This window comes from Wyeomyia smithii, chromosome 2 (assembly GCF_029784165.1).
Source record: "Wyeomyia smithii strain HCP4-BCI-WySm-NY-G18 chromosome 2, ASM2978416v1, whole genome shotgun sequence".
In the NCBI taxonomy this organism is placed as follows: Eukaryota; Metazoa; Arthropoda; class Insecta; order Diptera; family Culicidae; genus Wyeomyia; species Wyeomyia smithii.
The window spans coordinates 256,739,093-256,760,085 of NC_073695.1; the positions used below are offsets into that span (position 1 = coordinate 256,739,093).

The following is a 20,993-nucleotide window of genomic DNA, read 5'->3' on the forward strand; positions in this document are numbered from 1 at the left end:
AAGTTATTTCTGAGGCGACAGGGGGTAAAATCTTGAGAAAAAAAAATAAATTGGACATTGCTTACTTGACTTAATTCGAACATGTCCCAAACATACCGGAAGTGACTTAAATGGTAACATATGTGCCAGAAGGAAAATTTCGGAATTCAAATTAAAAACGGACACCAAAAAATGAAGTTCCGGATAATCGAGATTCCGGATAATCGAGTCTCCGGATAATCCTGTTATGTAAAAAAGAAGAAAACATTTTCAATGTTGACATCTTGTTGGTAGATTTTTGTCATTTTTGATATCTTTGACTTATTGACTTTTTTGACATTTTGGTCATTTTTGACTATTTTGACTATTTTGACATTTTTGACATTTTTGACATTTTTGGCATTTTTGGCATTTTTGACATTTTTGACATTTTTGACATTTTTGTCATTTTTGACATTTTTAACATTTTTGACATTTTTGACATTTTTGACATTTTTGACATTTTTGACATTTTTGACATTTTTGACATTTTTGACATTTTTGACATTTTTGACATTTTTGACATTTTTGACATTTTTGACATTTTTGACATTTTTGACATTTTTGACATTTTTGACATTTTTGACATTTTTGACATTTTTGACATTTTTGACATTTTTGACATTTTTGACATTTTTGACATTTTTGACATTTTTGACATTTTTGACATTTTTGACATTTTTGACATTTTTGACATTTTTGACATTTTTGACATTTTTGACATTTTTGACATTTTTGACGTTTTTGCCATTTTTGACATTTTTTATATTTTGAGATCCTACACCTTTTTTCTCTAAAACAAAATCATAAATTGGTTAATGAAATGGTTTTTAAAAATCATCTTGCATTTCTATCTACAGAACAACTCATTTTTAAAAAATCTAAATAAAAAAATTGATTTCAAATTCCAAATAGTGTTAAATATCAAAATTTGTTTTGTTAATATTTTTCTATGTAAAACTTGAGCCCTTTTCAAATGTTAGTACAGAAAAATTTTAAGGCCGACGCACCCACAAAATTTCATTGAATTCTGAAAGGGTGTTGACAGCCCCTCAGTCAAACTTGTGCGCAATTCTTCCATTTGTCATTTTTGACATTTCCAGCATTTATTTGACATATTTGACATTATCGACATTTTTGATACTGTCGAAGTTTTGATATTTTTTACATTTTTGAAGCATGGGTGTAGGAAAAGAAAAGGTCAGCATGTGTGTAGGAAAAGAAAAAGTCACAAATAACAGCCTTGAGGGACATCGATGATTATTTGAACGGGATAGAAACTTTTAGTTGAATTTAATCATTTGTTGGTGACTGTTTACTGAGTATTTATGACATTTAAGCAACCCCATGAAAAATGTGACTATTTCATTATTATTCTTTGTTGTCATTTTAGTAATTTTTAAAATCAGAGCTAATTTTTGGAAAAGGCTTGTGAAAAATCAAAATATTTTAGTGCCAAAACGGTTTATTTCACCGAAATAATATCTTCGGCAATGAATTTTGTCCTTGAAAAAAAATACACTGTATAAAAATTTGAAATTTTTTAAAAAACTGAATATGAAATTTTCATTATTTTTAAAACACTTTTAACATTTTCAGCATTTTCAACATTTTGAACATTTTCAGCATTTTTAACATTTTGAACATTTTGAACTTTTTAAAAAATTTTAACCTTTTTAACATTTTTAACATTTTTAACATTTTTAACATTTTTAACATTTTTAACATTTTTAACATTTTTAACATTTTTAACATTTTTAACATTTTTAACATTTTTAACATTTTTAACATTTTTAACATTTTTAACATTTTTAACATTTTTAACATTTTTAACATTTTTAACATTTTTAACATTTTTAACATTTTTAACATTTTTAACATTTTTAACATTTTTATTATTTTTAACATGTTTTAACATGTTTTAACATTTTTAACATTTTAAACATTTTTGACATTTTTGACATTTTTGACATTTTTGACATTTTTGACATTTTTGTCATTTTTGACATTTTCGACATTTAGAACATTTTTGACATTTTTAACATTTTTAACATTTTTAACAATCTTATTATTTTTAACATTTTTAGCATTTTTTTAACATTTTTAACATCTTTAACATTTTTAACATTTTTAACATTTTTAACATTTTTAACATCTTTAACATTTTTAACATTTTTGACATTTTTAATATTTTTAACATTTTTAACATTTTTAACATTTTAAACATTTTAAACATTTTAAACATTTTAAACATTTTTAACATTTTTAACATTTTTAACATTTTTAACATTTTTAACATTTTTAACATTTTTAACATTTTCAACATTTTTAACATTTTTAACATTTTTAACATTTTTAACATTTTTAACATTTTTAACATTTTTAACATTTTTAACATTTTTAACATTTTTAACATTTTTAACATTTTTAACATTTTTAACATTTTTAACATTTTTAACATTTTTAACATTTTTAACATTTTTAACATTTTTAACATTTTAAACATTTTTAATATTTTTAACATTTTTAACATTTTTAACATTTTTAACATTTTTAACATTTTTAACATTTTTAACATTTTTAACATTTTTAACATTTTTAACATTTTTAACATTTTTAACATTTTTAACATTTTTAACATTTTTAACATTTTTAACATTTTTGACATTTTTAACATTTTTAACATTTTTAACATTTTTAACATTTCTAACCTTTTTAACATTTTGAACATGTTTTAACATGTTTTAACATTTTTAACATTTTTAACATTTTTGACATTTTTGACATTTTTGACATTTTTGACATTTTCGACATTTAGAACATTTTTGACATTTTTAACATTTCTAACATTTTTAACATTTTTAACATTTTTAACATTTTTAACATTTTTGACATTTTTGACATTTTCGACATTTATAACATTTTTGACTTTTTTAACATTTTTAACATTTTTAACATTTTTAACATTTTAAACATTTTAAACATTTTAAACATTTTTAACATTTTTAACATTTTTAACATTTTTAACATTTTTAACATTTTTAACATTTTTAACATTTTCAACATTTTTAACATTTTTAACATTTTTAACATTTTTAACATTTTTAACATTTTTACATTTTTAACATTTTTAACATTTTTAACATTTTTAACATTTTTAACATTTTTAACATTTTTAACATTTTTAACATTTTTAACATTTTTAACATTTTTAACATTTTGAACCTTTTGAAAATTTTTAACATTTTAAACATTTTTAACATTTTTAACATTTTTACATTTTTAACATTTTTAACATTTTAAACATTTTTAACATTTTTAACATTTTTAACATTTTTAGCATTTTTAACATTTTTAACATTTTTAACATTTTTAACATTTTTAACATTTTTAACATTTTTAACATTTTAACATTTTTAACATTTTTAATATTCTTAACATTCTTAACATTTTTAACATTTTTAACATTTTTAACATTTCTAACATTTTTAACATTTTTAACATTTTTAACAGGAGGTCTGAAGCGAATGAGTTTATAGAAGGTCGATTGCCTTATCCAAATAATAATCAATAAAAAAAAAAACATTTTTAACATTTTTAACATTTTTAACATTTTTAACATTTTTAACATTTTTAACATTTTTAACATTTTTAACATTTTTAACATTTTTAACATTTTTGACATTTTTGACATTTTCGACATTTAGAACATTTTTGACATTTTTAACATTTTTAACATTTTTATCATTTTTAACATTTTGAACATTTTAAACATTTTAAATGTTTTAAAAACATTTTTAACACTTTTAACATTTTAAACATTTTAAACATTTTAAACATTTTAAACATTTTTAACATTTTTAACATTTTTAACATTTTTAACATTTTTAACATTTTTAACATTTTTAACATTTTTAACATTTTTAACATTTTTAACATTTTTAATATTTTTAACATTTTTAACATTTTTAACATTTTTAACATTTTTAACATTTTTAACATTTTTAACATTTTTAACATTTTTAACATTTTTAACATTTTTAACATTTTTAACATTTTTAACATTTTTAACGTTTTTAGCATTATTAACAATTTTAACATTTTCAACATTTTTAACATTTTTAACAATTTTAACATTTTTAACATTTTTAACATTTTAAACATTTTTGACATTTTTAACATTTTTAGCATTTTCAACACTTGTAGCATTTTGAATACTTAGAAATTTTTTAACATATGAATTTATTTATATGACATATTTGGCATTGTCGACTTCATTACATTTATGATACTTTTTAATAATTTGAATAATGCTATTTTGTTGACAAGGAAAATATCACAAATGATAGCCTTGAGGGACATCGAATTTTCGCTTGAATCTGTCTTATATCTTGATGATATCTTTGTCATTTTTCTAAAATTTAAGGTGTTATTGACGTTTTATACATTTTAAACCTTTTTATTTATGACATTTTAGATAATATTTTTGAAAGACATTTGAGATGAAACAGAAAGGGTCACAAATGACAGCCTTGAGGGACATCAATTATCAAGGTTAATTGGATTGGAATTTTCTGTTGGGTTAATTTGATCATTTGTTGGCGATTGTGTACTGAACGGTTTTGGCATTTAAGCAATTCAGGGAAAATGTAACAATTTTTTTATTTTTCTTGTCATTTTTGATTTGGCTTTAACTTTGCACAGGGTTTGAAATGTCACCCTTGCTTTAGATTTTTTTTTGTCACGACTAATTTCTGAAAAATACTTGAACGGTTTTGTTGAATGTCTGCGGCAAAATTGAAGATAATAATTTCGCTGTTGTAAAACAATATACACTGTAAAACTTTTGTTTTTTTTTTTCGTTTTAAAAAATTATTCCTCTAAGCTCGAACAACTATCAATGTTTTGCTAACATTGAGTAGTTTTCAAAGAAACAATTCAAATAATAAAAATGTGTCAAGTTTATTTTAATATTTGTATCAGGTTCATTTTAATATTTTTAGGTTTACTTCTCATTAAGTTTTTTTCCGGCGGTGTATGTTTTTTATCAAAAGGCAAAATTACTGTCTACAATGCGTCAACGTCGTCTTTCAGAAAATAGTAACATTTTTACTCTCATTTCTCCATGACCAGACAACCATCAATGTTTAGCTAACCTTTTGAAATCTTATAAAACAGAAAAAGAAGTTTTAAAAATGAGTTTTTTGAAATAATTTTTTTCTCTCCATAAAAATTATTTTATAATGGGGTACATTTTTTCGGAGATAAAAAAATGTCTACAACTTTCCCGAGAACATCATACCAGTTAAACTCACTGTTCTGGCTGTAAAAATATTTGTAAACATCAATTCCATTTTACATAAGCCTGGGCTTGGTATTTTCCTTAGTATGTGGAAAAGCAGAGCGAATATTCACCGTTCACTTCTTATCCAGCATGAACGTTGCATGTAGGAATTTTTCGTACCACACTTCTTTATTCTGTTTTGTGCTGTGTTTCTGACGCTCGCAAAAAAAATAAAACACTTGCTGCTTACACCACAGCTGAGCGAAACAAGAAAGATGAATCACTCTAGTGAAAACTCACAGAAGTATACCGCGGTGCCCACTGCTGAGATGATTTTTGTTTTCAGTTTCGAGATGCAAAGTAAACAACGCAATCTACTTTCCTACCTAGATGCTGATATATGCTTAAGAGACACACAGCAAAAGCACTGCAGTGGGCTCTGTTGTGTAGTAATTGTGCGAAACGTATTTTTGTGAGAAAAAGCTCACACAAGTTCATTATCTCTCTGGAAAGATATTTCAAATTCCACTGCGGCGTTTTTGCAAGCTACTCATATACACACGATTCACTGCTCTCTTCAAGCTAGTAGAGATATTCTCCTACATGCTACTGATTCTCTGAGAAGAAATGACAAACCTGCCAAAAATTAGTCGTGATTCAAAAAAAAGCAAAAACGAAATTCTACAATTTCTAAAATTTAACACTGTTCAATTTAGGTTTTACCCTAGCGCTCAAACTGGAAAAATATGAAATATTATAGTTTTTTAACCATTTTTGTAAATTTTAGTGCCCCTAGCAAGCTCGGATGTGCATCAAAAGGCCACAGAGTAATTGATCGCCAGGTTTCTCGCTTTTATGTTTACTTACGGAAAAACTTCATTTAAGTCTCTGAAACCTTTGATAGGAGCTCCAAAACTCACAATAACGTTTAAAAACTATAAACATTCATTTTAGTTTGAGATCTTGGGCAAATCTGTGTTAACAACTGGTGGCAAAATCAAAACAAAGTTACCCTAGAGCTCAAATCGGAAAAACTGAAAGGTGATAGCTTTTAAATCGTACATATAAATTTTGGTGCTCCTATCGCAGTCGTAAGTGCACAAAATTTTCAGAGACTTAAATGAAGTTTTCCCGTAAGCGAACCTGACGAACAATTACTCTGCGGCCTGTTGACGCACTTCAAAGCTTTCTGGAGGCATCAAAATTCAAAAAAATGTAAAACGCTTAAATTTTATATTTTTCCAGCTTTTGTCGACCAGTGTAATCGAAAAAGTATCTTTGATAGCAGATCTAAACCAAATCAAACAGAAAACAAATCGTAATGATCCTAACCGAATGTTTCGGTACATGCAACGTATTGTCTGAAGGCATTCGACAGATTTTCCATGAACCATTATGGAATAATGATGAATTTGAATATCGAATTACTCCACTGTATCTCGGCTATTATGCCTCTCACAACCAATTCATTTCATATGCTAGATTTCACATTCCTAGAGATTAGTGGTATCTTTTTCGTTAACATTTATTAACAATTCGATTCTAGACAACTTTATAACCACCGCTTTAGTTTTCTAAGATTAATCGACCTAAAGGAAATAAGGTAACGCAAAAATAATCCAGATTGAATGTTTCAGTACAATAAAAATATGATACGGTTGAAATACTAGTTTTAAGTTCGTCTGGCAAACAGCGTTTTCTTGTTAATTAAAAAGCTTATCGTCCTCAATTTGTGCATTTCTGTCTAAGGTTCACGAGTACAAATTGCTTCACTGTGACTCTATTGTCAGTACACAAAAACGAACTAGAAATATATCTATCAGCTACTAACTGTTTTCGATTAGATATCATAGTGCTTGACTAGTTTAGAATAGACCTATGCAGAATTAATACTTTTTGAGTGCCAGCTTCTTTTTTCAAGGAACCTTCCAGTTTCAGTTTAGCTCTCATTCCCTGTATTACTTCCTCCCTGCTTTGAGACCTCCAACCCGCCAAAATACTTGTACATAAATACATTCACCTACACAATTACTAGTAAATATTCTCGTATACTCTCTCTAATTTCCAGCGGCATCTATTTGGACGTTCGAACAGGGGTGGATAATGTTGATAATTGGCGACCAAGCATGGTAACAGTTTAACAATGTTTACTCCTAACAACGTTGCAGTCTAGAAACGGTTTTAATTTTTTTTTCTTTAAAGTTACTTATCAGCTCCAGTTCGCTATACAGTCTCTATTGTTATCACACTATTAGTACCTACCGGATAAAATCGTTCGCCTTCGCCAAAGGAATTCAAGGTTAGTTCTACGGTGGGACCGAACAGACGCGCACGTCCTTGCGCACTCGATTATTATATTTTTAACAACTAACATACATCGATAGGGATTACCGCATTGTTATGGACTTTTACAAAGTAAACAATTTCCAAATGGACATTTTTCTTGTTTTTTTTTTCATGAAAAACTGGTAATCTGCTGTTTGTTGTGAAAAAAGTTGGAAGAATCCGATTACTGTTCGATACTTTTGAACTGTTTGTGTATAAAAAAAATAACTTTCTGAGTTTTGCGCGTGTATATAATTTCCACACCATGATGAATGATATCAGCAGAAGTATAGGCACTTTCAGGAATGATAATAAAAAACGTCGTATAAGGAATGTTTCAGGCAGCACATATAAGTCCTACTGTGTCCTGGGAAAGCCACAAAACGCTTAATAGGCTAACTTACATCACCAAGCAGTCGTCACATTCAGCTCCGGTGTCGTCTTCGCAGTTGCAGTCGCACAAACCGGCGCCTTCACCCTCGGTTCCACCATACTCGCAGCAGACGCAGCACGATTCCTCCACCTGTTCGATGGCCACTTCCGGCGTGGAAATCTACGGTATTGAATTAAAATTAAATTTCTAAAACAAAAATTCGAATCACTCACCGGTTCACTGGTAATGACTGGCAACTCCACGTTATTAGGCGCAACGCTGGAGGAAACACCAGGAAACAGCATCTCCGATGGGAAGAGGTATGTATCGCAAAAATATGCACTGTGTGTATTTTTGATGTGCTGTTTCAGTTTCTCCAGCGTTGGAATTGGCTTATCACAGAGTGGACATTTGAAGTCCATTGTTGCGGACACGTCTGCTACTAGGCTGTTTCCAGCGGATATCCCTTACCTGTCTGGTAATGCTTATTAATAGCTTCGTCCTATGCGAGATAACATCGCACTCTGTCACTTTTTCTTCTCGCTTTAGATTGTATTAAATCAATCGGAAAAAATACGCTAAAGTGAAAATTTACCATCTAAACTGCTTTCAATCACATGCGAACTGTGAACCTACCTTTGCTTATGCCAATCCAAAGTTTTGTGTCTTTTTCACGGTTCTAGAATTCACCAAAATACTAACATTTAACGCCTGCAGAAAGACTAACACCCGTACACCCCCTGCGAATAATGCTGGATGCTGTGCTTGCGAAAATGTAGATACCTCCGGCTAGACAGCGTGTGCTGTTCGAATGTTGTTTACATCCTACACTCGGGCCCACTCATCCTTTACCACCCCCCTATTCGCAGCGATCGGAGCTTTTTCGAAATCGAAGCTCCGAGAATGAGGCGCTACTGTCGGTGCGATGTTTTCTGCTATAGAAGCTTTTCGTAGCAGAGTCGCTGTTTATGCTGTTTCCAATCAGAAACGTTAGAGATGAAGGAAGGAGAACACAAAAATGAAATCTTTTTAGGACGCTCACAAATCCAGATTGCAGTAGGTACATGTCCTGGTTTTGTCAAAAGGAAACAGGAAAGGAAACTGTAACTACTACAAAACCTTCGAGTACATGGTCGTGAGACCAAAAAATTTTTTGGATCATATCATATACACTTAGATTTTATCACCGAGTACGGTAAAATGAATTACCGAGATTTCAACAGCTGAGATCTCAGTAAAAATCTCGGTAATGCATCAAAACACCGAGATTCTGTAAAAGCAATAATCAAAAACCTGTCAACTTTAACGAGATTCTTGGTAATGTTCAACTGTCAAAGTATTACGAGAACTCGGTAAAATTTACTGAGGTACGTAGTACGTACTACGTATTTTACGATTTTTGTTCGTCAGATAACCCAGAATATGATTAAAACGATTAAATATACAAATTAATTTACTATTTACTAAGCCAACTGATTCAACTAAACACAGCTTTGGTAAAAACTGGAGTGTTGTATTGCTTCCAGGAAATAAAGTAACATCTATCACTCTGCAACTTCCATCCTGCGACCGAGTTGGTAACCTACAGAATTGATTAGAGAAAGAATTCATCGTTTTCTTCAAATATTCTTTGCAGCAAAAAAACGAGATCTGAGGAAAAATAGAGTATACTCACTCAATAGTTTAATTAATCTGAACTTTGCAGATTTCTCCATAATAATAATCAGCCGCAAAACCTGCTCCTTTTCTTTCTACACCGATACACGAAAAAAAACTGTTAGTAATGTACTCGTTATTTTGACAGTTCAGTTTTTTGGAATCTCGGTAAGAGTTTTTTTTTGTTCCACGAAATCTCGGTTTAATGATGTCAGAGTTCCGAGATTCGGTATTTTAGTTTACTGAACTCGAAAATTTTCGGTATTACGGATTTCTTCGGGAAAAAAATTACGGTATCCCGGTAAATACTTACGGTTTCCGATTTCTCAGTAATTTTCTTACTGAAGAACGGTAAACTAAAATGTTTTCAGGTAGTTCGGTGTTTTCCTTTACCGAGAAAACATCACGCAGTTAAGTCAGTGTGTAACTTTGAAAGTAAGCCATAAGTAATTGTGTTACGATTTGAGCAGTTTTTGAACACAAGATTTTGGAGGGCCTATTTACCCCACTAACCCCTTTCACAAAAGCCTCAAAATGTACAAACTATTGCATTATCGCATAAACAAACATAATCTGAAAATTACATGCCAATGCAATGGAAGGACATCGACACAAAACGGAGTTACGCTTCTCGCACAATGGGTTCAAAGTGATGCTCCAAAACATGTTACAGAAAAATCGAATTTTCTAACACATCTTTACAACGGCGCATTTTTGAATATATCAAATGAACTGCATTGCGAAACGCCTTGTTTGGATTTTAAACCTCGTAGGTAAAGCCTGTAGTGAACTCTTTGTCTAATGGTCAAATATTTGCCTTTCTGACATAATGGTCAAATTTATTTGACATCATGGTTGTTTGCCTGTGTTTGCCCAAGTTAAAATCGGAGAGTGACAAATAATTATCTTTGACCAAATTTTTATCTGTCGAAAAGAGACAAATACTTGACGCTCGGTCAAAGAGTGTACTACAGGCTCAAGAGAAAAAAAGCTGTGAAAAACACCATTTCTTTTGAAAAAAACCTAAATTAATCCACCTAGCGGTCAGACCCAGCCTTTCTCATTCAAACTTTTATTTGTTTAAATAGATTTACAAAAACGCTTCAATCTAATAAATGTATATTCACTCAATAGGTTCCAAAATATTGATGTTGTAATCTATACATATAAAAATGCAATCCGGTCTGTCTGTCTGTCTGATCCATATAGGCTCGAAAACTACCGAACCGATCGACGTGAAAAATTTGTATGTAGGGGTTTTTGGTGCCGATAAAGGTTCCCATGATAGTTTGAGACCCCTCCCTCTTCTGGAAGGGAGGGGTCCCATACAAATTAAACATTAATTTCTGCACAACTCAAGAACAAACCAAGCAAATGAAACCGAATTTGGCATGTGGATGTTTTAAGGGGTAACAAATATGTCCATAATAGTTGGACGCCCCTCCTTTCTCTGGAAGTGGAAATGAAACACAAATTTCTGCACATCTCGAGAGCAAACCAACTAAATGGAACCATTTTTTTTTCCTGTGTGGGCTCATCACTGCGACCAGAGATTAGATCTATTGTGATATTGCCCAAGTGTTTTCTGTACTCCGCACTTCATATTATTGCCAGTATCACTATTGAAGTAAGTGATACGCTTATCATTCATATCCGTGCTTGGGTGTAAGTTTTACCTTTCCGTTTCAAGCTTACTACTCTACTATACCGAGCCTCTGTCCCTCCTAACAATATAGCCTAATTACAATTCCCTGAAGAGAACTTTCATACGTTACTCACACCAGTTTTATTATAACAGGGACTTATTTTTGTTAGAAGGAGTGTCAACAGAGGTACTGTAGAATTGAGATTGAAGGAAAGGAACATGGGAAGCCTGAGAATAAACCCATGCTAAAGTCCTTTGGCAACCAAATGGCCTGATTCTACTAAGATTCGAACCCACGAACACCTGCTTACCAAGGCGGACGCTGTAACCTTGCGGCTACGGAGCTCCCCGGAACCATATTTGGCAGGTGAATGTTTTTAGTAGAAACAAATTTGTTCCATAATCGACCTCAGGCAACATTTTGGATTGTAAGATGGCAACTTCCGGTCTCTGAAAATAGCCAAAAATGGCCGATTTCCACCCAATATAATAATATTCGGATCTAGAATGATACACAGTAGCTAAAATCGATCGAAATTGTCTTCAAATGCCATTATGAAATCTAAAATGGCGACTTCCGGTTTCGGAAAAACAGCGGCAAACGACCAAATATCACTCAATATGGGTATTTGCGGAATCGTAATGATGGACTGGAGCCAAAAATCGACTTCAGACAATAATTATAAGATGGCAACCTCCGGTTTCTGGAAAACGGCCTGAAATGGACGATTCCCATTAAATATGAGTATCTCCGGAACCAGAAAGATGGACAGAGGCTATAAATTAATCACAGACACAATTTTGAATTTCAAGATGGTGACTTCCGGTGTCTGGCAAACAGCCGCAAATGACCAAATACCATTGAATATGAATGTTTTCGGAACCAGAATTACGCCAAGATAACAGAAGTTGACTTCACAGGCAATTTTGAAGTCCAAAATGACGACTTACGGCTTCTGAGAAACAGCCCAGTGACCAAAAACCACCCAAAGTGAGTATCTCCGGAGCCAGAATGTTGCAAGAAGCTAAAAATTGACCTCAGACACCATTATGAATTGTAGGATGGCAACTTCTGGTTTCTGGAAAACAGCCAAAAATGGCCGATTTCCGTCTAAAATGAGTATCTCCGGATCTAGAATGATACACAGCAACTGAAATCGACCAAAGACCCCATTTTGGATTCTAGGTTGGCGACTTCCGGTTCCTGGGAAACAGCGGAAAATGATCGCATTACACCCAATATGCGTGTTTCTTCAACCAGAATGACGCTCAGAGGCCAGAAATTATCTTGAAAACCATTTTGAAATTCAAGATGGCGACTTCCGGTTTGTGAAAAACAGCCTAATATAACCAAATACCATCCAATATGAGTATCTCTGGAACCAGAATGATGCAATGAACTAACAATTGACCTCAGGCACCATTTTAAATTGCTAAATGGCAACTTCTAGGAAACAGTCGAAAATGACCGAAAAATACTCAATATGAATATTTCCGTAATTGAGATGATGCATAGAAACCAAACATTGACCCTGGACACCGATTTGAATTTAAAGACGACCACTTTTAGTTTCTGGAAAAGAACCAAAATAACTAAATACCTCCCAATATGGATATTTCCGGTGACAGATTGATGCCAGAAAATCTGCTGAAAATGACCGAATACCACCAAATATAAATATATTCAGAATTAAGGCGATGTACAGAAGCCAAAAGTCGAGGATGTTGTCATTTCGATGAAACCAATAATTTTAAACGATTTGTTATTTGATTTTGATCATATCCTATGACCGAATCGTCGTGCATTGGCAGACTTTAAACACATCGCAAGGAGTCAATGAATTTGGAACGTTCAAATAGTACGATACCACATTTAAATTATGTTGAGGCCACAAATATCTATCAAAGCAGGTATAGTTTCAAATAGTCTTTGAATTTTTTTTCTTTCCATAACTGTTGAGCCACATATCAAATTGTTATAAAGTTTGTTATTTGTAAGTTTGAGAGATGACTCGTTCGTATGACACAAGTTATGTTCAAATAAGTCATGTAATCTTTGAGATAATAGATTTTCGTTGTTTTATAAACAAATTAATACATAACGGTTGCTTAAATTCGATTATTATCAAATGATATGGGAACGTATAGGGCAGCCAAACTTTTAAACCACGTGTTCAATCATAATTCATCAGTTAACCCTTAACTAGCCCGCTCATCTGATAATGACATTGATCAAATGGGTTGTGTAGTTTCTGAGATAATGAAGTTTCGTGATTTTCACATTTCGAGACTTTACATACGAAGTTACAGTTCGATTACAGTAAAATTCAATAGGGTGTTATGAGGCAGCTAAACCTTTCATTTGACACTAATTTTGTGAAAATCGGGTCAGCCATCTCTGAGAAAAGTGAGTGAGTCCTAGTAGTCTTCGGAATATGTTCATTTTCATAGCTGGATTTCACCTTTTTAAACATAACAGGCAAAGTAATAGTCCGATTGCAAAACAAATCAATAGGGTCTTATGGGGCAACTAGACCTTCCATTTGACACTGATTTTATGAAAATCGGTCCAGCCATCTCTGAGAAACATGAGTGAGATTAAACAGTCTTCAGAACACGTTATCATAACTTTTAAACCACAAGTTCAATCCTTATAAAATTCGACAGTTAAGGGTTTTTCAGTTAGCCCGTTCATTTGAAACCAATTTTGTTCAAATCGGTTGTGTAGTTTTCGAGATAATGATGTTTCATGATTTTTACATTTTGATACATAACCTCTAAACTAAAAATCCGATCACAATGAAATTTAAAAGAGTCTTGTGGAGCAACAAGACCTTTCATTTGCAATTAATTTTATGAGAATCGGTTCAGCCATCTCAGAGAAAAGTGAGTGAGAATAAAAATCTGCACATACACACACACACACACACACACACACACACACATACAGAAAATGCTCAGCTCGTCGAGCTGAGTCGAGTGATATATGCCATTTGGCCCTTTGGAGCACTTTTATACTTTCGGTTTTGCAAGTGATTGCTCAACCTTTCTAGGAGAAAGGCAAAAAAGAAGGAGGGTGGTATCAAAAACACGACCGTATGACGTAGGACTACGGTATTTTTCTATATTTATTATCTAACACACTTAAAAAATTCTCGGCAACCATCTCGACTGAATCTCTTTTGCCGAGAATCTCAAAAAAACAATATTTGACAGATATCATTTAATGCCGAGAATCGCGGTACACAGTTGACTGCGCTCTCGGCAAATCCTGTCGAGAAGCGGCAAACCAGTTTAAGGACCTTTCGGTTATATAAGCTGAATGTTTGGCCGAATGTGAAGAGCCTTTTCTTTGGTGGAATCCAATCGCAGAGAAAAGTTTCGCTGTGCAGTCGGTTGTTTTCTTTCAAAAGATAAATTATAAGCTCGATGAGGTTTAGTAAGTAAAGAAATACATAAAATTTTCTAATCTAAAACTTTGTCGAAAACTGCAGAGCTCTAGCGTGTAAGAATAAAAAGTTGGTGTCGAAGCGCCATCTCTGCGGCCAAATCGCGAACTAATCTGAGCGTCAAGTTGATGTTCTTATTACACTGAGAAACTTTGCTGAAGACTGCACATAGGTTGGATAGAGTATCAAAGTACTGGACCGTGTATTCCATGCAATAAATACATAGCAATTGTATTTTTACATGAAACCTAAGGTTATATTCAAACTGAAAAAATTTCAGAAAATGAAGATTTTTATACGGACAAATCATGGTTTGCTAATACTTGCTACCCGCTGAGATATCTACTTCACAAAATTATGTATTTTTTTCAAATTTTGTGTAATATTTTCACTTAAAGACATCAAAAACTTCTGTACTCGGACGAAAACGACGTATTTATTTAATTTGTATCGAGAAAAAATTTGTAAGAAATCAATTCGAGTGAACTCATAAAATTATCACAATGAAACGTGCAATTCAGACAAAAGTTAAAAAAACTCGTAGATCTTTGAAACTTGAAGAATTAGAAATTTTGTATGTTCTGTAAAGTTTCATGGAATTTAGAGATCTACAACTTTGTCGAATACCGCAAAGCTCTAGCGTGTAAGAGAAAGAAGTTGGCATCGCAACGCCACCTTTGCGGCTTAATTTCGAACTAATTCAAACATCCAAAATGAAGCCCTAACTATAACAAGAAACTTTGTAGAAGACTGGAAACCGATTGGTCAAACCCTGAGAGCGCTATTAATTTCGTTCCGCTAGATTCCATTCCTGGCCCAGTGTGCAGTCTAAGACTACGTCTAATGCCTTTCCTTAAAACAAATACAATATTGTATTCACACGATTTGAAACTACACTTTTTGAGTTCCAGCCACTTCCTACCAATCTGTTCTTCATTTTTTTCGGCTACCGGATTGTAAACACTTGTAATTCACACAAATTTCAGCCAAACTTGTATCTGCTTCCTGTTTGTTCACCCGTAACACGCATAAATTTCCACTAAGAAAAATGGCGACAACTCGTTCATTAGAATGACAGCTGTTTTGCCGAAACACGGCAACGAGTAAAATTTGTGCCGAGATACCAGTAATGTTTTTGCTGACCTCGGTATCAACAGTGTTTAACGATAAATTCGGCAAAAAATAGAGACGAGATTCGTCAAGCTTAGTTTTTTGGACGAAGTCTCGGCAAAATGATCTGACGACTGTCGGCAACCGGCATTTTTTTGCTGAAATATCGGTTGAATCCAAAGTTACCGAGTGAACTCGGATGTTTTTTGCCGAGCTTGAGATCCAGTTTCAAGTGTGAACAGTGAATTTTTATTTGCTGAGACATTAGAGCGCTTCGAACAATAATTAATAATTAATTAATGGAAAATAATTTGACATTAAACGAACTTCATGCATGATTAGCTCCGTCGAAGAGAAGCAAATGGCAGGGAAAGAAAAACATTCTTAAAAGCTGCACCGGCCGCTGTCGAAAAATGAACACCAACAAAAATATGCATATTTGCAAGGCTCCTCCCGCTATCAGCAACATTTTGTAAAACAGAAAATTCAACTACCCGCTCCGATTACAACACTTTGAGGCACCGAAAAGTGCCGGTTGCCGATTATTCTTGTTCTCTGGTTATTCGGCCAAAATTCGGAGATGGTTTGAGTCTCGGGTTTACAGGGCTCATTTTTTGTTAACAGTGATGACGTAGAAGTCAAAAACCAATGCCCAAAAATCAATATTCGGTACATTTTTTTAAAGAAATTTTCACAAGTTATGACAGTTTACGGCTGAAAATGTTCACCTGCGTCGTTAAACAATGCGGAACACAATTCCAAATGGCATTTTCATGTTTTGAAGATCTACGTCACAACCCCAACACGTGCTTCTGTTTACCTTTTTTTCGTTACTAATACAGACAAATGGCTTCTTCTTCCTCACCTTTGTATACCTCATTGCGTTTATAAAGGACAATAGTAAACGAAACAACTTCCTAGAAGATACTGATAACATTGGACTTCAAAATTTCCTATTTCCGTCCGTTTCTAGATTTAGCCTCATTGTGGTGCCTGTTCGTTGAGCATAGAAACGGAAACGTAGTGTACGGGCCGGCCTTTGTGCTATAAAGAGCGCACAAATGCATGTAAAAATCGGTACCTTCAAGTGGCCATATATTCAAAACTACAAATAACCCACTGTAGTTTTGTGTTTTTCTGTTAGTCAGAAAGGTACTCTATAGAATGGCTCCATAGAAGCTTGGATTCGTTTGCGCCTTTTCGAGTTTCAACTCAAATAAAAAAAGCCTTTAAAAACACTTTTTTCCAGTTTTAATTCTTGAATACTGTATATAATAACCAATATATCACTAGAAATTGTTCATCTTGATTTACCACGTTACTCTCAATATTATACAGTCATGTTTTAGGCCTTAGAGTTGAACATATGGATGAAAAACTGCTTTTGAAAAGCCTTTTTAGAAAACATCTTGTAGCTCTGAAATCTCAATCTCTAGAGGTTTGAGGTATTCAGCAAACAGTTTTGTAATAAAATTCTACACAACTTTGCCGAAGAAACTATTCGTTTAGCAAGTCACGTTTAAAAGTTAGGTATGGCGCCCGCTATACGGCGAAATTTGTAACTGATTCCATTAAAGCACATGAAGGACAGCAGTAAACGAAGCAACTTTCTAGAATATATGGATAAGATAGGACTTGAAAAAATAGTTTTGCCGTCCGTTTCTCGATTTGGAAACACTGTGCGACGCCAGAACACCGCGTTTTCGCCTTCATTGTATGTATTGATGAACAACGCAATTTCCGGCAGGCACTTCGTACTATACATTTCCCTATTAACGGCCAGTTCAGAGCGAAAGAAGAGCGGCTTTGACCACCCCTTTCCGCTGTAAAATACAAAGGGGCCTGCCAGTCGTTGCCATCCAGGGAGAAATAAGCATCGTCATCCATTACCACCGGCACGTCGCGATTCGCTGGAGAAATCGACTTGACCATTATATTCAGCCGCTGCCACTGCCTCATTGCTTACAGCCCCAAGACCAGTGGGATGACTGCCGCTTTCAAGTAGTTTTTCACTGTTTGGTCGATTGCAACGACCTCCCGACCAAGCGCACGCAGCGATGTACTCACTTTTCCCTCAGTCTTTCTCTTCTTCAGTCTTCTTGGTGGAAGTCGTCGATGGACTGCTCTACGCAGTCACTGTGAGTGATATCTTCAAATGGTACTATGAAGGTGCAGCTTGAAGTCGGCCATTGAAAGGCTCCTTGGCGAGCTCCAGAAGGCACTCCAAGGTACTCGACGTTATCGCTTCCAATGCGAAAATAAAACTTGCAGAAAGAAATAATACGCACAAAGAACGTACAGAGCGTGCTTCCCGAAGCACCTCATTGTTTCGATTTGCCCCCCGAAATGGTAAAGAAAAGTTGAAAATTCGTAGAAAACAAAATATCCTTAACTGTGATAGTCCGGTGACTTTTAACTAGTAAATACTGGAAATTTACTTAAGCCAAACTTAATATACCTTCAAACTTAACCCTAGAACCAAGTCAAATATAACCTCAAATATTACATAGGTACACGTTAAAAAGCAATCCAAAAAAATAATCTTGCTTAAGTAAATGTAGGTATAGACGATTACTCCACGCTGCCTAAATGCTTCGAGACTGAATACATACAGAAACTTCTCGTTAACGAGAAATTAAGAGATATAATTCAAAAAAATTAATCTGATTGTGATATTCTGAAAGCAGATTTTTTACTGGTTGTCGATTTGGGTGGTTTTTCCTTACGCAATTGTATAACATGTGTTAAGCATCTCAAGACTAAAAATATCCCATTCGTGATCAAACAGTTGCGGATAGCTAAGCTGCAATGCAATCTATCATCTGCTCCAAACCGTATGTAAATCCAATATATTAGCATGTCACACAGTCAGTGAACTGAATGCAAGCAAAAAAAAGAACCACGCCACTATTCTGTCGAAAAGATGCGGCTACGTATCGCTTGCTAATCTATCATAGCCGTATGTTGCGATTTTTGGCACTCATCATGGACCCTTCCCCGCCAAACCATAAAAAATGTATAGTTTCTCCTTGCACCAATGGGTGGGAGAGCTACCCCGGTGCATCAAAGCTTACTTTCTGTACGCCGCCGTGGAATGCACATTCGAGCAGACCTAATCCACGAAATTACGACTACACCACCATCCGTTGGCAGAAATTCGGCTGAAACGATAGATGGCTCAGTACATTTAAACGGCGCTGCGTTTGATACTAAAATGAATGCAAGGATATTAAAATAAACACCATTAGTCTTGCGCGGTGCACTGTACCTTGCCACTAGGCGGATAATTTTGTTTGATTTGTACGGTGGATTACTAGCAACGACATGATGGATAGTCATTTACATTGTTTTTCGATAGTGCTTTACACTGGGATAAATTTCCACTAAAATTGAAAAACTGTATTCTGTAGAGTATATTTATAAAAAAAAGCCAAAAAACTACGTTTCTATTTTATGGCCTAACTGAAAGTAAAATAGAGCATCTAACATGAATCGAGGCTGAGTGACGCCTTAGTTCTAATCCTAATCAACATATGTATGAAACATGTCTAAACTTTTTGCGTATGTTATTCACACTTCATAACATCAGCTTGTCGGGCATATTTGCAAAACGCTTTAGTGTATAACATAAATAGTGAAAGTAATAATATCGAAGAACTTGAGTCGCTAGTACTAAACGTTCGCCTAGTGACCGAACCGGTCCGAGGTCAAGGCTCACATAACCACACAATCACAATCGCAATCGCAGTCTCCACAATCACCCCCCGAGTCCGCGTGTGCTCCGGCGGCATCGCCTGAACAGCATCCACAGTCACAACATCCGTCGTCTGCAACCACCGGTTCCACTAGCACTTCGGGGGTCGAAACCTACAAAAGAAACGTTTACTCGATTAGATTTTTTGTTCGCACACTCACATCTACTTTTGCAAATACCGGTTCGGTTGTGATCACTGTGCTGGGGGCTCCTGTCACAATGAGCGGCGTTTCAGAAGGTAAAAAAAGAACCGGGGGCACTAAATACGTATCGTAGTAGTACGAAGTATGGACGGTCTTGACATGGTCGGTGAGGTCATCTTTCGAGTCGAAATATGTTTCACACAGTGGACATTTGAAGTTCAGATCCATTCTGAATGTTGAGCACCGACTAATCGAACGGCTGAGTACACTATAGGACTAAATTTAACACTTCCAGGAAGAAGATAACACCTTATCGGGAGCTATTAAGTCACTATCGACACCACTAACCGCGAGCGAAACATTTCTGCCTCGTTATGCCGTCACCATTGCACTATGAATGGAATCTAAATCATCCACTAGTGCTGGTACAGATCGAACCATTGCGTCCCGGGGTTTCCTCTCTGCCTTACTATCCAGCTTCGTAAAGACACACACATATTTCATGCCCGTTGTTGTTTACGTTTGACCGAGCGCTGCTTCAGCCAGCAGCATCGCCCCTTTTCTTCGAATACAGCATGGGTTAGATGAGTTTGAGGGATTTCACACCAACTCGTCTGACGAGTAGGCACAGCACCCTCTTAGATTTTAGTGAATTTTTTGTGGGTTTTGTGACATAGCAAAGACAAATTTTTCCCGCTTGAAATCTCTACGGTGAATGTCGGGGCGGTGAAACTTTGTTCCTAGATTAAAATATTTGTACTGAACGATTCTGTTGCAGTCAGTACTCAGAATGCGCCCCGCAGATGAGCTTAACTTTGAAATCCCTGTGGAAAAAGGTATGCGATCAAATATGAAATCAAACAGTTGTTAACCTTTTATACTGAACCGTTAAAAAATATCGCGTCTCGGTCAAAATTCATCCCTGATTGTTTGTCATATTCTAAGGCATTTCCAAACTTTTGTAACGTTATTTGATTCTTTTCATGTATAATACAGCCCAGCTGCATAGCAGATGTTCCGAGGTTTCGCTTTCAATGCTGCAAAAGCGACAGGTATCATCCTGAATTCGACCACTGTTCTTTAGATGATACTATCTCGGACAGTACCCGGTTATTAGTTCTGTGTAGATACAGAGCGCCCATCTATTTAGCTCTAATAGCTTTTTTGTCACTCTCTCAGTTGGTCTTGAGTTAAGATGCTGGCCAAACAAGCCAGTCGTCGTAGTTCGAGTCTCGG

The 20,993-nt window shown here is 34.2% G+C and overlaps 2 protein-coding genes across 3 annotated transcripts; both read right to left on the bottom strand.

Moving 5' to 3' along the window:
• Window positions 1-4,108: 4,108 nt before the first annotated feature.
• Window positions 4,109-8,776, bottom strand: LOC129723516 (uncharacterized). 2 transcript variants are annotated; one of them, XM_055677781.1, is made up of 3 exons: window positions 8,637-8,776; window positions 8,234-8,543; window positions 4,109-8,180 (listed from the first exon to the last, which is right to left on the bottom strand). In XM_055677781.1, the coding sequence occupies exons 2-3, from the start codon at window positions 8,420-8,422 to the stop codon at window positions 8,028-8,030; spliced, it is 342 nt and encodes a 113-aa protein (XP_055533756.1). In that variant the 5' UTR covers window positions 8,423-8,543; window positions 8,637-8,776; the 3' UTR covers window positions 4,109-8,027. The 2 variants fall into 2 exon arrangements, with proteins under 2 accessions (XP_055533756.1, XP_055533757.1); XM_055677782.1 differs by having other exon boundaries at window positions 8,234-8,578; window positions 8,637-8,765.
• A 10,457-nt stretch (window positions 8,777-19,233) lies between these two features.
• On the bottom strand, window positions 19,234-20,322 carry LOC129723515 (uncharacterized). Its single transcript, XM_055677780.1, has 2 exons — window positions 19,794-20,322; window positions 19,234-19,727 (listed from the first exon to the last, which is right to left on the bottom strand). The coding sequence occupies exons 1-2, from the start codon at window positions 19,983-19,985 to the stop codon at window positions 19,575-19,577; spliced, it is 345 nt and encodes a 114-aa protein (XP_055533755.1). The 5' UTR covers window positions 19,986-20,322; the 3' UTR covers window positions 19,234-19,574.
• Window positions 20,323-20,993: the final 671 nt, after the last annotated feature.

Excerpts from the sequence above, each read along its gene's own strand:
- LOC129723516 (XM_055677781.1), bottom strand. The coding sequence starts at position 8,422 with ATGGACTTCAAATGTCCACTCTGTGATAAGCCAATTCCAACGCTGGAG. Across the intron at positions 8,181-8,233 it reads CAGTCATTACCAGTGAACCG|ATTTCCACGCCGGAAGTGGC; the intron begins GTGAGTGATTCG and ends TCAATACCGTAG.
- LOC129723515 (XM_055677780.1), bottom strand. The coding sequence starts at position 19,985 with ATGGATCTGAACTTCAAATGTCCACTGTGTGAAACATATTTCGACTCG. Across the intron at positions 19,728-19,793 it reads CAGTGATCACAACCGAACCG|GTTTCGACCCCCGAAGTGCT; the intron begins GTATTTGCAAAA and ends TTTCTTTTGTAG.